This window comes from Toxotes jaculatrix, chromosome 12 (assembly GCF_017976425.1).
Source record: "Toxotes jaculatrix isolate fToxJac2 chromosome 12, fToxJac2.pri, whole genome shotgun sequence".
NCBI lineage: Eukaryota > Metazoa > Chordata > Actinopteri > Toxotidae > Toxotes > Toxotes jaculatrix.
The window spans coordinates 8,882,011-8,896,417 of NC_054405.1; the positions used below are offsets into that span (position 1 = coordinate 8,882,011).

Consider the following 14,407-nt stretch of genomic DNA (forward strand, 5'->3'; position numbering starts at 1 on the left):
CATTAACAAAGCTTCACTGCATATAACCAGGTAAAGCTCCACCTGTGGGTCAGATTATTGAGTTAAAACATCCACATTAAAAGGCCTGATAGAATTGCATTTGCATACTGAGTGTTTCATTATAGACGCGTCTCCCAGTGCAAAAGACAACAAATAAGAAAACACACATATATTACTGTATTTTTATGCTAAAGATGAAAACTGAACAATAGAAATGTGCACAGAAGAGGAATCCCTTTATTTTCTTTGTAACACATATCCACAGGTTGTAATGGTAGTTCTGTTGCTATTAGACCTGTTAGTATCATACCATGCAGAGTATGTATACACAATACCGTAAACAGAGCGGGAAAAGCCTAATCTACTTTTATATGTTTTCATTTTTATATATTTGCAAGTAAGATCTACACTAATAATTCCTGTTCTTTGACCTCAGATTTCAGTCAACAACATAGTGAACAAAGTGATGCATGACTGTGAAGCTGTCTGAAATTTCCATTGTGCTGTTCATTTTTGAAAATACACACCATATTTGTGTCTGTCCGTGTCTGAAAAAGAGTCTTTATTATTGCTTTCCACTGTGCTTTCTAGCTATGATATTGTCATTAGCCTACCTTCCTTGGGCTCACTGGCAAATGATGATGTGTCTCCTGAACACTTGCCATGAAAAATGAGGACGGAAGGCTCACAGCACAGTGTATGATACTGTATGCTTAATTTTAGCTTTTGTTAGACAAACACACATTCACAGTGTGTTTTATGGTCCTTATTGTAAGATTTCACTTTAATGCAACATCCTGTTAATGCCAAATGAGGTGCTGAAATCTTTTTAGCACATTGTCCACACTCTGAATGCACAATGTCACATTTTCTCATAAAGTGCACAATGAAGTGTGTCCAGGAAAAAAAAACTATTGTGGCTTATTGAAATCCCAGAGATCCAGAGAAAAGCAGATAGCTCCCTTTTTGTATGACACTGATTATATTTAATGCCTTTTTTATTTAGTTAGATTGGAACCTTCTAGTAACAGGTTCCTTCTGGAATCCTCTTGTAGGATTTATCAGATTAAAAGCAGCAGAATACAATAATTTGACTGGAAAATAATTTCCAGTCAAATCTTTATCTCTGTGCATGTGTTTCTATTTATTTCTGAGGTCATGTGAAATTTGGCCTACTGTACTACACTGCATAATTGGAAGACTGGGATTTTTTTTTTTTAAACTGTGGATAGTAAGTTTGAGAGGAACCACAATTACAGAGAACCGATGGGTCTGTGACTGGGTCTGTCACCTTCTCTGATGGATTCACACAACTGCATGCATTCATTTTCACTCTGTTTTCCCCATCTCTAGTAGACCGTTGCATTAAATAGTGTTTTTATGACTCTAAGAGATTATCTTGGACATAACAGGAAAGTAATTTGAGGAGGGAATGTGTGGAGTAATAATACAGACATGTTTTGGCTCAGGGAGCCATGAGCATGACCTAACTCCGGGGTGCATTCAAAAACAACTTTTCACTTTGTTAGACTGTCTTTCTGTCAGTTTGTTTTCCATTTTTCTGATGTATCCCAACCCCTTCTCTCTTTACCCATCCATCTTCCCCCTCCCACCAGTCATATCCTCCCCCACTACTATTCCCCTTGACTCTTCAAAAAGGAATGCACATCCAGCTTGAAGGGTTCGTCCAGAGTTATTGCAGAAACCTACACCCTTGGCTTGGATTCCTTGTAAGTGTAAAGGTCACTGTTACTCCCACACATAATAGCAATGGCTGAACAGTTGTGCGCACACACTGAGACGCCCCACGCCCCCCAGCAGACTCTGCAAGTCACTGCATTCCTGCTTCTGCGGCCTCTTATCGGGACTATGGGATTACACAAACACAGCACAGCAGGACCAGGGAGCACTGATTTCTCCAGCTCTGCATGAGCACCAAAACTGTCAGAGTTCTCAAGTCTGTGTTTCAAGTCTCTGGCACCAAAACTGTTTCAAGCAAGCTGTAATGTTGAAATGAGAATTTATCTAAGTAAATTCTCACAACTAGAAAAGAGCTGAAGTCATGTATCACATTCATCTGGAAACTCAGCTTTGTACTTTTATAGGCTGTCCATCCTGCCTGCTCCAGACTTTGATCAAGGTGTTGCAGTAAAAGTGGCTGATTTTATAGCATTATTGAAACAGCATCCCTTCCATAGGCCTCAGTAATGGAGGCCAGAGGGTTGGCTCATCAGCAAATCGACCCCCCCTCCACCCCTTTGAGAGTGTTATTCTTGCCTGGATTGTGGCTCAGATGTTATGGAGCCAAAGGAGCCTCAGGGGCTTAGGGGAATATGGTGAGAGGAAAGGGGTCATTAGTTTTATGACACTTTTTTGTCTAAGTCCTTTTTGGATACTGCATATTTTATTCATTTTAGCTAGATGAGTTGATAAAGTCAATAATTTTGTTTAAAAATGATTTTGTTTAGTAAATTAAAGGTCTCACACGCTGTTGTGGAATGTAAAGATTTATGGCCCAACTTGATGAGTGCTACAGCCCGTAAAGCCTCAGGCTCTGCCCCCCCACATAACAATCACCCAGACACTCAGGATGGACGTTAATGGAGTTAATGGGCTTCCAAGTCAAATTTCAAGTCTCTCTCACCTTGAGTTTCAACCATGGGAAGAACCAGAAACATCTGCTGTAAAAGCACAAACCCTCAGACACAACTTTTGCTACTTCTCCCCTCTGCCCCTCCTTCCTAGATGCCCCCCTCTGTTATACTGAAACCAGGGTTATTCTGGAGGAAACATCTGGCTCTAATTAAAGCCTTCTCTTCCCTCCCTCCCAACTCACGGCTGTTCCTCACCGTTGTCCTTTCAGCATCTGTCTGTCTCTTTATCCATTCTCGAACTCTTTCCCCCCTCCTATTCCTCCCCACTCATTCATTCTCTCCGCCCATCCTGCGTTAGCAGCCTCCTCCTCCTCCCCCGCTGTCTTTCACCTCTTGCCTCCTGCTACCATCTCCCTTTTCTGCAATAGTCTGCTTTAGTTTGTATGCACGCTGCATCATGATGCATGTTGGCTCCATCTGGGGTCTCTCCCTGTTCCTGTCTCTGTGTGTAGGATGGACGAGGGCTCAGCAGACGAATTACACCAGGTGAGGTCGTAGTGTGTGAGGAATGTGTGTGATGAATGTGTCCTGGACACTGTCTTCTTGAAATGACTTATGATCCTCATTTATGTGACTCTGTTGCTGTTTTAAGTGAGAACACAGTGGTAGTTTCAACAAAAATAAATTAATGGCTAATTAACTGACTGCCTGCAACTTTAGAATAAAAAAAAAGTGCTCTGAATTCTTTCCTGTGTATGTAAGTGCATTTTTTCCAGACCTCTGTTTGAGTGGGCACAGAGCTGTCCTGTTTGTTTTTGGCTCATGATGTGAGGCAAGCTGAGTTTGCAGAGGCTGAGCCGCCACAGATGTTAATGCTTTTGGTTCTGCTTGTGGGGTAGAATCACAGCAACTTGGCTCTGGCCCTGGACAGCTTGGCTCTAATCAGCGAGGCGTCTGACTTTGCTGGGGTTCTGCTAACTGAGCCCTTATTTACTGAGAAACTTTCTTCTTCTTCTTCTTCCAACAATGTGTTTACTTCTTCAGAGCCGGGGATGAAGAACACATGTTTTTCTAACTTTTCTAACAATGTTTTTCTAACTTTCTCACTCCTTGTGAAATGTCATGAATAAGTTAATAAGGTACAAAATTTTTACAGTTGACTCAAAAACATTTCCCCACACCACAGACTATAAAATGCCAAAAAAAAAAAAAAAACCAATAGGCATGTTGTTCTTGGCTCACAAGTATGAAAGTAGATCTAATGTTTCCCTGTTGGCAACAGCCTGAAATAGGAAATTTCCCCCTCTGTGAACTGACCGTCGACATTCAGTGTCAGCTCTGTGAGTGATTGGAAAGCAACAGAATTTATTACACAAAGTGACACAGTAACTATGAGTTTGGAAAAGTCTTTCAGCTGTAAAATGTGGTTGTCAGCTATATCTGAAAAACTGAGCTACGGCTCCTTTGTCCACACGTCGTCATTTTTATGAGTCTAATGCAGTAGTTCTATATCTTCTTTGTTTTTTTTTTGTTTTTTTTTGGTCAGGGCAGTCCCCCACCCATTACTATGACATCATCATCAATTGTGAGTTGTGGCATAACTTTATTTTTAACATGGTTTTTAATGTGATGATTCCAATGTTTAGGCTGTTGGCAGCATAAAGATGTAGTTTAAAAAAAAAACATAGCCCCATTTTCTGATGTGGAGAGACACATCACTATGTACAATGATAAGAGGGAATGAGCAAAATCTTGGCCCATCCATACAGGAACCACTTTGGGAACCGCTGCCCAAAACTATAGGGATGGATTAGGATAATACCTCAGTTTCAGTATTCACAGTCTCCACCAGCCAGTATCCAACCAATCAAACTCTTCAGAATGTAATGTTAAATGTTTTTTGTTCACCTCTGGAAAGCCTAACTTCACCTGAACCCCAACCTGTACCTTTACTACCCACAGACAAATAAAAACATATTCTGTCCGATGAAGCACTTTTCATTATTGTGTAGTCGCTTCATAACTGTGGAACCCAAGTGTTCAATATTCAATAAAAAGGCCATAAATCAAAAAAATAATCATGTGAATAAATAGTGTAAAATGTAAATACTGCGTATAAATAAACCAACAATTTGTAAAAGAATTGAAAGAATTGTTAAAATTCATTTTATTTTCACTGGTTCTCATTCTAAAATCCCCTGTTTCAAAAGTCTGTTCTTATTTCTTAATGTCTTTTTTCTCAGTGACAGTTTTATTTCATGTCAAGTTTAGTTTTATAATGTCACTTTTCATTATGACACAATAACCACGAACCACAGTATCAGCACTTGACTTTTCAAGTAAAGCATGGCCTCAGTGACAGTAGTGGAGACAGTCTGCTAAAGGGAGTCACTGTGTATGTGGAAAGTTTGGAGAGTCTCAGTGGACTTGTATTAATGTAGTTGTGTTGTCTCATGGATCTACACTGACTTTAGTTCTGTCCATGATGTTCTCACCACTCACTCCCCTCTGTCTTACTGTCTCCTTCATCACAGGCCTGTGTTCTACTGTGGAGGGGACCTGGTGGCAGACTCAGGGTTTGTTGGCAGTGAGGGGTTCCCGAGCTTCTACAAACCCAACAGCAGATGTACCTGGCATATCACTGTGAGTCACTTACCATGCATCGTGTCTAAATGCTGACTCCTTCCTCACTCAGTCTTTCAGTGTCTGACTCATCTACATTCTGGTTTCCAGGTCCCTGAGGGAAACGTGGTCACGCTCTCCTTCCGCATTTTTGACCTGGAAGCTGACTCTCAGTGTCGCTATGACTATCTGGATGTTTACAATGGCCAGTCCAACTTGGTGCAAAAACTGGGTCGCTTTTGTGGAACTTTCCGGCCTGGCGCTCTTATTTCTACCACAAACACCATGACGTTAGAGATGGTGTCTGATGCAGAGACCCAGGGAAGAGGGTTTGTGGCCTATTTCAGTGGAACCAAACCATATGTGGATGGTACGTGGTCACATTTTACAGTGATGAGGAAGAAATTTTTTTTTTGTTTTTGAGTCTTTTTTTTTTTTGTATTATGTCGTTCACACAAACATGCCTGCCTGCCTGTGCATTGTCAAATGATGCTTCACAAAGTTGAAAAAAGAAAAACAAAATTAACTCACATAATTATCATCATAATAATTTATAATTCAATTAATAAAACAAAAATTTCAGACCTTCATGTTGACAACAAAATTCTTAGTTGCAAACATAGCACATGTAACTGGAGTTTAATCAAATACCAATTAAATTGTCTATCCATAGTATTTAAGACAGTGTTGTCGTTATACAGTTTTCTTATGAGGGGTTTTAAAATTTTTATAATGGTTGAAGGAACAGTTCAGCACTTCTGGAAACTCGCTTACTAAAAATCTCTTTCACTGATTGGACTGTGCAGTCATTTAACATCTGGAAAAAGACTGATCCTCATCAGTCCAATGATAAACCCTTTATAAATGTTCTCTTATGTGGTACAGAGCTTTGTTGAGCCATTTCCTGAACAAGTGAGTCTCATAAATCATTGCCGTGTTTGCAGTACAGAAGAAAATGGGCTTTACCTTCCACTTATCCCAGATCACACAACATGTACATTGTGTTTTTTCCCTTATGGATACTTTTGCAAGATTAAGAATTCCAGTTTGTGTAACTAAGATTGTTAACTTCCAGATAAGTGTGATTGATGTAACATATGATCAACAACGGAACAACCTCAAAGGTCAAAAAAATCATTATGGAAATGGATGAATATGTACAACTTGTTTCAGACGAACAGTTCTGTGGGGGGAAGATAACAAAGGCCCAGGGAGAGATCAAGACGCCCAACTGGCCTGACAAGAAATACCCACCGGGAACCAGCTGCTCCTGGCTTATCACTGTGGAGCCCGATATGGTCGGCTGCGCTCTCGATCCCAGCATGCAAACATTTATTTTGCAAAGTCTTTACATGCAACAAGGAGGACTGCTCTTGAACTGGTCATTTTTCTGTTTCTGTTTGGGTACCAGGTAATCCAGGTGAAGTTTGATAAGTTCGTCTTGGAGGCTGACACCTACTGTCGGTTTGACTATGTGGCATTCTTTAACGGTGGAGAGAGGGATGATTCACGCCTGATTGGAAAATACTGTGGCGATCAGGCCCCACAGTGAGTGACAGACATTTTTATGGCTGTTAATTGGCCATTGAACTAATTTAAAATTGTTTATACACAACTTTACGCCTTGTCCATTTCCTGTCTCCTGTGCAGACCCATTATTACCAGTGGAAATGTGCTACTGGTCCAGTTTGTGTCTGATCTCAGTGTGACATCTGATGGATTCCTTGCCCACTACACCAGCGTTGCTCCTGGTTCTCAGATCACAGCAGACATCTCAGGAGCTGGTACGAGGTCCATCCCCCCAAAACGTGAACGTCCAGCCGCTACTGTACGGCCACCTGTCCCCACCACCAAGTATGTGCCACCTCCTCCCACCAGGAGACCCAGAGTGGTCAAGCCTACAGGAGGCCGTGGACAGGGCGGCACAGGCCAGGACAGAGGGGCGCCAGTCACGAGACCAAATGGAAATGGAAAGAGGCCTGGTGAGTGAAGTTATGTGCACCTATGTGTGTTCATGAACAGAAGGTGTCTTACATCTAAGGTGTCATTTGTGTATTCATTGTTTTTTAGTCCCTCAAAATCCGCTGTGTGCCAGAGCCTGTAAGAGAGATGGAACCATCAAGACCAGTTTCTGTGCCAGTGAATTTGGTAAGTTTCCTACGCTTCACATACACAACAAGTAACCAATCGGATGTTGCATTCTGACAGTCTTCCTTTTTTCAGTGATAACTGGGAAGGTGACCTCTCTGGCCCCTGGCCCACGTGGCACTCTTCTTGTTAGCGTCTCCCTCATTAAAACCTACAAAGCAGGTCGACTAACCATCACCCAAGTGGGAGAAACTATGTCAGTTAAGTTGGTGTCACAGTGCAAGAAGTGCCCATTGCTCCGAAGAGGTATGTACTTCTAAGAATTACATGCTAACACGCATGCTCAGATCAACAGTATAACACTGATCAATCTCTGGTCCTTTTTTTTTTTTTTTTTTGACAGGTGTCAACTACATTATCATGGGTCAAGTGGATGAAGATGGTCGTGGCACCCTGCAACCTGGTGCATTCACAGCTCCCTACAAAGCCCCACATCACAAATTATTAACAAATATCAACAACCAACCCTGTTAACCTCACACTTCTGCCCAGTCCAGGAAATGACGACAACACATCAGATACACAAATCCAGAATTTTCAATGTGAAAAAAAGATCCATTGAAGCACAATATTGCAGCAAAACATAACTTCCTTTTTATCCATCATTTTAAAGGTATGCAAATACATTGTTTTATTCAAACACCTGCCGAACCTTATGTTTGTAATTTATATATGAATAAAGGTTTTATATCTCTTTCACACAGCTGAAGTGCTCAATTGTCTGCTGTAGCTCTCTCAGTCCAACGGTGAGACTCTGTTAGAATTATGCCTCTGTCTCCACCAAGTGGATTTAAAGTGTAATAGCACTCAAACTAAGCTTTCACCAATCCTGACAACTTTTTTTTTCCAAAGCATGTCTACACTATTAGTCATGTGTTCTGCAATAAAGATGTCCAGTCTGACATTGAGATTAATGACCCTGGACTGTTTGCTAGAGTTTATAAACTGGAGTCTGGAGTGAAGGGCTTTTTTGTGGGGCTATAATGTACACCAACCACACACTGAAAAATCCAGCAAATTTAGCACATGCTGAGTTTTCGGAGTAAACTTTTTTTTGTTCTCTTTCCCACAGCGTGTAAACATCAGCAAAACTTCCTCAGAATCAGTATGTACTGTGAAGATAGGCACAGGTTGGGACATACTGAAGAGATAGAGGTAGGGTCTTGATTATTGTCTTTCCTCCTAACAATCATCAAATGGGGTGGATAAAGGTAAAAAATAAATGAAATGAAATGATTTATTACTTTTTAACAAATTGTTATTTGGCAGAATAACAGTTTTAAAAAGTATATTACTGGCTGAACTCACACCAAGTATAAATGTATCTGTGATGCATAAAAATCAGAATCAAACTATTAACATTGACCTCTAATATCTCTGCTAGTAGACTGAGTGCAGTGGTGGAAAGTGCTGCACTCAAGTAAAGTTTTGATTGTTTTAATGATACTTTATACCTTGACTCTACTATATTTGGAAAGGAAATATTTTACGTTTTACTTCACTACATTTATCTGACAGGTCTAGTTATCAGATGCTCTGTATAATACAAAAAATAACCAAAAAACAAGTTATGATTCACCAGTAACTATGAGTATAGTGTAAATATATACCATAAGATTAAGCTATTCAACAGAAAACATAGTTAACTTTTTCCATCACTGAGTCAGTGTGAATAAGTAAATGACATATGATATAACATGGTGAGATGCCAGATGTACTCCGTCCACCTGTGTCTCAAACACTGACAGAAGCTAGTAACACTGTAGCACTGTAAGATACACATATTTCATCCATTAAATCTGTTCAGTGTGTTTTCTACTTCTTTGAACTTCACCTCCATCACCTCCTCATTTCACAGCCCACCTGGTTCAGTAAGCTGTGTTCTGTATGAAACACAAAATTCAGCTTGCACAGTGAGCGACACTTTATTGTAAGAAGGTATAAAAATACATGTGGAATGGTATAAAAAGGAAATATTGACTTCCAAACAATCAATACAAATAATGAAATATGATGGATTTTTACAATGGCTGCAGAAATAGAAATACAATGGCAATTTACTTAGAAAAATAAAAAATAAAATAAAAGAGAGCCAAACTCATCCAACCCAACTCTAGTCATTAAACAAGGATACATCTTACAATCATATACAATCCTCTCCTCTCCTTTCCTACACCCATACGCTACCCTTCCCCTCCCTCTCTGAAGCTCCCTGCTGGCCACAGCAGCCTCCAGAGCTGGACCCCCGTTGGCGTGAGGCAGGCAGATTCTTGTAGACGGCACGGCTGTAGGGAATGAAACACATACCCAGCTGGAGGTGTCGGGCCAGGCGACAGTAGGCGGCCAGAGCCAGGACCAGCAGAGGGGTTAGCAGCAGAAAACCCACAACCAGCAGAGCCACACAGCCGCCATCATCCAGCATGTCTGAGCAATACAGGGATGTTCCATGGGGCTGCACCTGGAGAGCAGGAGGAGGAGGGAAATGAATGAATAACAGCATGGACACAAATAATCAAGGAGTGCATAGGACACACACACATGCACACACATAAAACTACCTCTAACTCTTCAGTAACCCCCCGATTTAAGTCTCCCAACCTGTTCCCTAGTTCCATAGGCCATACTTACTCTAAGGAAGTTTTGTTTCTGTTTTGTAAAATGAATAATTCAGAATACTCAGAGAGATTACTATGCACTAAATCTGGATTTCTGAGTGTGCTGTTAGTGTACATGATAGTCCCACAATGCACTGCCCAAAGGAACTAAAGCAGCTTAGTCACAGCTGCAAAAAATTAAAATTAAGCTCCAGGAAGATTCAGTAAGATCTTGGAAAACAGTGTCAAATCTCTGTGAAAACATTTTTTTCCTTTCTCCTTGTGTAGTTAATTGGCTTTGGCATTCCAAAACTAAAGACCATCTTGCGATGGGATCACACCATCTGTGACAACAAATCGGTGTATGTGGTACAATGGAGTGCAGAAAAGTGAGTTTGGTGAAAGAGGTGCCTAACCATATGATCTAATCGTAAGATGGTCTGTAGTTTTACCTAATGTCTTAGAGAGGATGGGCTGCCTCTCTGGCAGTTCTTGTTACAGTAGGTGTCTCCTGTACTGGATTTTGCCATAAACACACTCACACAAGGTGGAAACAATGTCAGCCACTTTGTTGCAGCTGGCAATCACAGTTTGATTAACTGTCATTGCATCATTTCCTGTTCCTGTGCAAAACAATTCTTGTATCTTGTTTCTTGTCTATTATCTTCAGACACAGACAATCTATTTATGACCCACTACTTTTAAATCTGCATCTTTTTTCTATTCTGTCAATCACAAAAACAGATTTCCACATGAGACCATTACCGTGGAGTGGCACAGGAAGCCAAATATGACCATGGCAAGGGCTGGGGTCAGGATAGTGCCGAATACGATGCTGGCCAGCACAGCGTTGATGAGTGCAATGATCAGATTCTGGGCAGTGACCAGCACAGAGCATGCCCAGCAGTCCAGAGAGCCCCTCAATTCCAGGGGGACTTCAGCAGCCTCGCTGCCGCCCAGCGAGTACGGTGGCGGCACCACAACCCCTGACCCTGCTCTGGAGGAGGAGCGTAGCTCAGAGTGGGCCTTCTCAGATACCGTCTTCTCCAGCGTCCCGTTCCGTGACAGACTCATCTTCTTTGTGGTCTAAACTGCAGGAGGAAAAAAAAACTTAATGTACGTAATCAATCTAGTCAGTATTCTGCATCATAGTGACTTTATTTCAACCTTGCTATGAGGACAACAAGTTTACATTTGGGGAAAAACTGTGTAAACTGAAATTTTGTTTCACAACATTGAGATGATGTGTGTTCATCAAAGTAGCATTTCAAGTATTTTAAGTGTCAGTAGTTTGTCTATTTTCTGTTGCACTAAAATCTTCCCTTCCCTACCTGCCCTGATTTCTTCTGCCTGTCCACTAAAAAACATGGAAAGCCGAAGACTGTTCATCCATTAAGTAATGGTCTCCTTAAATAATGTGGTGAAAAGTGTGGAAAGTCAACACAGATAACCGCACAGCTCTAAGTGCAAGGAAATGGGCTCCACTGACCCCTCCTCCAAACTCCAGGATAACCACCACCCAGAACAATGAGCCCAGAGCAGCTGGAAAATTCTGAAAAGTCCCAGTAATCACTAATCTGAGTGTCAGGACAGTGTTATGCCGTGATACAACTTTTTTTTTTTCACGTTAATGGTAGTGTCATTTCATCCCACTTTTATTCCTTAAACAGTCCTGAGCATTTCCACGTGACACATTAAATAGATGAGAAAATGACAGGCAAGTTCCACCATTTCCCACTGTTTTCAAATGTCTTATCGGCTACTGCTGATAAGCCATCCGAACACATGGGTTTTACAAGCAATCTTAAATTTATCCTGTCAACAACATTTTAAGACAAACTAGTGTTCACCAAATTCGTAACACCTCCCCAATCATCAGCTCCATAAAGAGAAAATCTTCCCTAAAACAGAATTCATTAATGTCACATGGTTTTATTCACATTGTTATGTTTTTTAAAAACTGCTTTACTCTTGAAGTGGTTGTGTCAGTGAGTGTACGTCAGTCTAAAGCCTGGAGCTCAAACACTTGCCTTTTGATGACGTCATTCATACAGGAGACTTGTTTCCAGACTGGATCAACCACATCAAAATTGTTTCATCTCCATAATCACAGGAATAAAATTTCTCAAGAGACGTATTCAGGATGTTTTGTTAGACATATGTACTGCATTCGTTTTAGTAAAATTAGCCCTTGGGCAATGACTGACATTTTTCAACACGGTTTTAATACAAAAAAAATATATGAACTGTGATAGAGTGTTTCATACTCACTGTGTGGTAAATCTGATGATGTGTCCTCTTGCAGTTCGATGGTGGCAGCAGATGATGGGACTCTGAAGGACCTGAGGAGCGGTGAGTGGTCAGAGACAAAGAGAATTTCAAGAATTTCCTCCTGATGTATGTCTTCTCCTTTTGAAAATCCTGATCTTGATGGTGGTATCCAAAGTTGAGTGTCTCCTACTTTACTAAACCTAGAATCTTCTGCTTTTGTTTCCTGGTCTATTTAAAAATAATAATGACAATCAGATCATCAGATATTTGCCTGAATCTGAACTTCTCTCTCAGACTTCTCAGAGTGGGTCAGAAAAGAGCTTCACAGACTTGAGGTAAATTCTGCTTTCCCACTGGCTTCAGCGCTTCCTTCCCTGACATTCTGTTTCCTCACTCTGACTCCAGTTTGAGATATGATTGAGTGTGTGAGCGGTTATGAGTGTGTGTGTGTGTGTGTGTGAATGTGTATCCTGTGCTGCCTCTGCTGTGAATGCACAGAAAGCAGGCTGGGCTACGTTAAAGACTGCTGTTGGTGGTGGGCAGGGGAGCAGTGGAGGGTTTCTGTGATAACCCCTGGAACCAGGGGGGAGGGAGGAAGAGTGTTTATTTGGATAGATTAGAGTAGTCAGGGTATGCTGCCCCCACCACAGTACTTTACACCCTCACTGGGCACTTTCTCTACTCCACTGTCAAATACTGATAAGGTGGATTTTGAAAATTCAAACTAGCTGCGCTGGCTTTATATTGATTTCCATTATTTAAAAAAAAAAAAAAAAAATTCAAAACTGCAAATGATCCCATTTTGAGGCTGTCAGACTGACTTACATACAATGTAGACCATGCTGCATTCATCATCACACTATACTTGTACTGATGAGACAGCACCGCTCAGCTACTCAGCAAAAAACACTGAGCTGTACAGCATTATGGTAAAGGACAAGTCAGAGTTGCTGAGGATTCGGATTAGAAGCAGGAATGACACAGGATTGGCCCTTGACCTTTTGATGAAAAACAGAGCTCTGCTTTCAGAGAACATAAGGAAATGAGGATGGGGGAGAACATTGACTAATTTGGCGGGGAAAAGAGGCTATCATGGGACTGATAAGAAACCAGAGGGGTTCAGTTCAAAGGGTGAAATTAGTATTTTGATATGAAGCCTCATTTTTTCATCTCACTCTGGGCATCTTTGTTTATTTGTTTCTACACAGGGGTAGATATATGTACTCCCTGGAGAGAATAAGGGCATTTGAACATTTGGTTCAAGAACAATGATCAAAGAGCCCATGGCATTAGTAAAAAAAAAAATGTGGGCACAGTGGATGGTTTTGCCATCAACAATGTCACAGAGTGTGCTATTTGTATGTGTATGTCAGTGTCTGAGGGGGTTGGTAGAGGAAGAGCAGTCTTCCTGTCCTTGGAACCGGGATATCCGCTGCTGTGTCCACGCTCTACGATGAGCTGTCCCAGCGTCTCCACTTTTGGCAGTCCCATGTCCTCTAACCCTGGAGAGTGACTCAGAAATAAATGGTAAATGTAGCAACCATGAAGAAAAAGGACTGGTTCAGTTCATGTGACGCCCTGAACATTGTTGTTAGCAGTTTTTAAAATGGCTTAATGTTAGTCTACATCTGTAATTTTATTTTAGTTCATGACCTGGTTTTTATAATTAACAGTAAATAACAGTAAATAAGCTGTCAGCTCACAGTGTATAAGGTTTGGTATGAATGTGTATCTCACGTTGGTCAGTTCATCCAAAGCATTCAGGACACACTATTACTTTAAAAGAAGACAAAGGTTGGTGTATTATTCACTTTACATCCTGTTACCTTTGGTTTACTTTCCTTTAAAAGGAGCAGCTGCAGCTTTGACAAGACTGTATCAGGAAAACCTTGAAGGCGAAATAAGTGAGTTTAATGTTCTTTTCCACTGCACCATCAGCTCCAAGGGAGGCATTTGAAAGCAAACTGGTCCAGTGGAGCCACCCAGTGGCCATATATACGAATGTTTGTACTGTGGGACTACTATAAGGGCAATCTATGAACTGTCAGGTCATTCTGACTTACCTGGTATATATGTACTGACAGACAAACTGATATAAGGAAAATACGAGACCAAACCACAGCCATACAAGCAGCTTTGTGGGGACGTACTTGCACACAGCAGTGCTCTGACCTAAAT

At 41.1% G+C, this 14,407-nt stretch overlaps 2 protein-coding genes across 2 annotated transcripts; one reads left to right on the forward strand and one right to left on the reverse strand.

Moving 5' to 3' along the window:
- Window positions 1–2,938: 2,938 nt before the first annotated feature.
- On the forward strand, window positions 2,939–8,063 carry pcolcea (procollagen C-endopeptidase enhancer a). Its single transcript, XM_041051669.1, has 9 exons — window positions 2,939–3,140; window positions 5,129–5,237; window positions 5,328–5,586; window positions 6,390–6,514; window positions 6,628–6,764; window positions 6,867–7,198; window positions 7,287–7,364; window positions 7,440–7,610; window positions 7,708–8,063. Exons 1-9 carry the CDS (start codon window positions 3,052–3,054, stop codon window positions 7,836–7,838), a joined length of 1,431 nt encoding a protein of 476 aa, XP_040907603.1. The 5' UTR covers window positions 2,939–3,051; the 3' UTR covers window positions 7,839–8,063.
- Window positions 8,064–9,275: 1,212 nt separating this feature from the next.
- On the reverse strand, window positions 9,276–12,762 carry tmem88a (transmembrane protein 88 a). Its single transcript, XM_041051670.1, has 3 exons — window positions 12,230–12,762; window positions 10,724–11,049; window positions 9,276–9,822 (listed from the first exon to the last, which is right to left on the reverse strand). The coding sequence occupies exons 2-3, from the start codon at window positions 11,030–11,032 to the stop codon at window positions 9,535–9,537; spliced, it is 597 nt and encodes a 198-aa protein (XP_040907604.1). The 5' UTR covers window positions 11,033–11,049; window positions 12,230–12,762; the 3' UTR covers window positions 9,276–9,534.
- Window positions 12,763–14,407: the final 1,645 nt, after the last annotated feature.

Excerpts from the sequence above, each read along its gene's own strand:
- pcolcea (XM_041051669.1), top strand. The coding sequence starts at position 3,052 with ATGATGCATGTTGGCTCCATCTGGGGTCTCTCCCTGTTCCTGTCTCTG. Across the intron at positions 6,515-6,627 it reads TCACTGTGGAGCCCGATATG|GTAATCCAGGTGAAGTTTGA; the intron begins GTCGGCTGCGCT and ends TTTGGGTACCAG. Across the intron at positions 7,611-7,707 it reads GTGCCCATTGCTCCGAAGAG|GTGTCAACTACATTATCATG; the intron begins GTATGTACTTCT and ends TTTTTTTGACAG.
- tmem88a (XM_041051670.1), bottom strand. The coding sequence starts at position 11,032 with ATGAGTCTGTCACGGAACGGGACGCTGGAGAAGACGGTATCTGAGAAG. Across the intron at positions 9,823-10,723 it reads GCTTCCTGTGCCACTCCACG|GTGCAGCCCCATGGAACATC; the intron begins GTAATGGTCTCA and ends CCTGCTCTCCAG.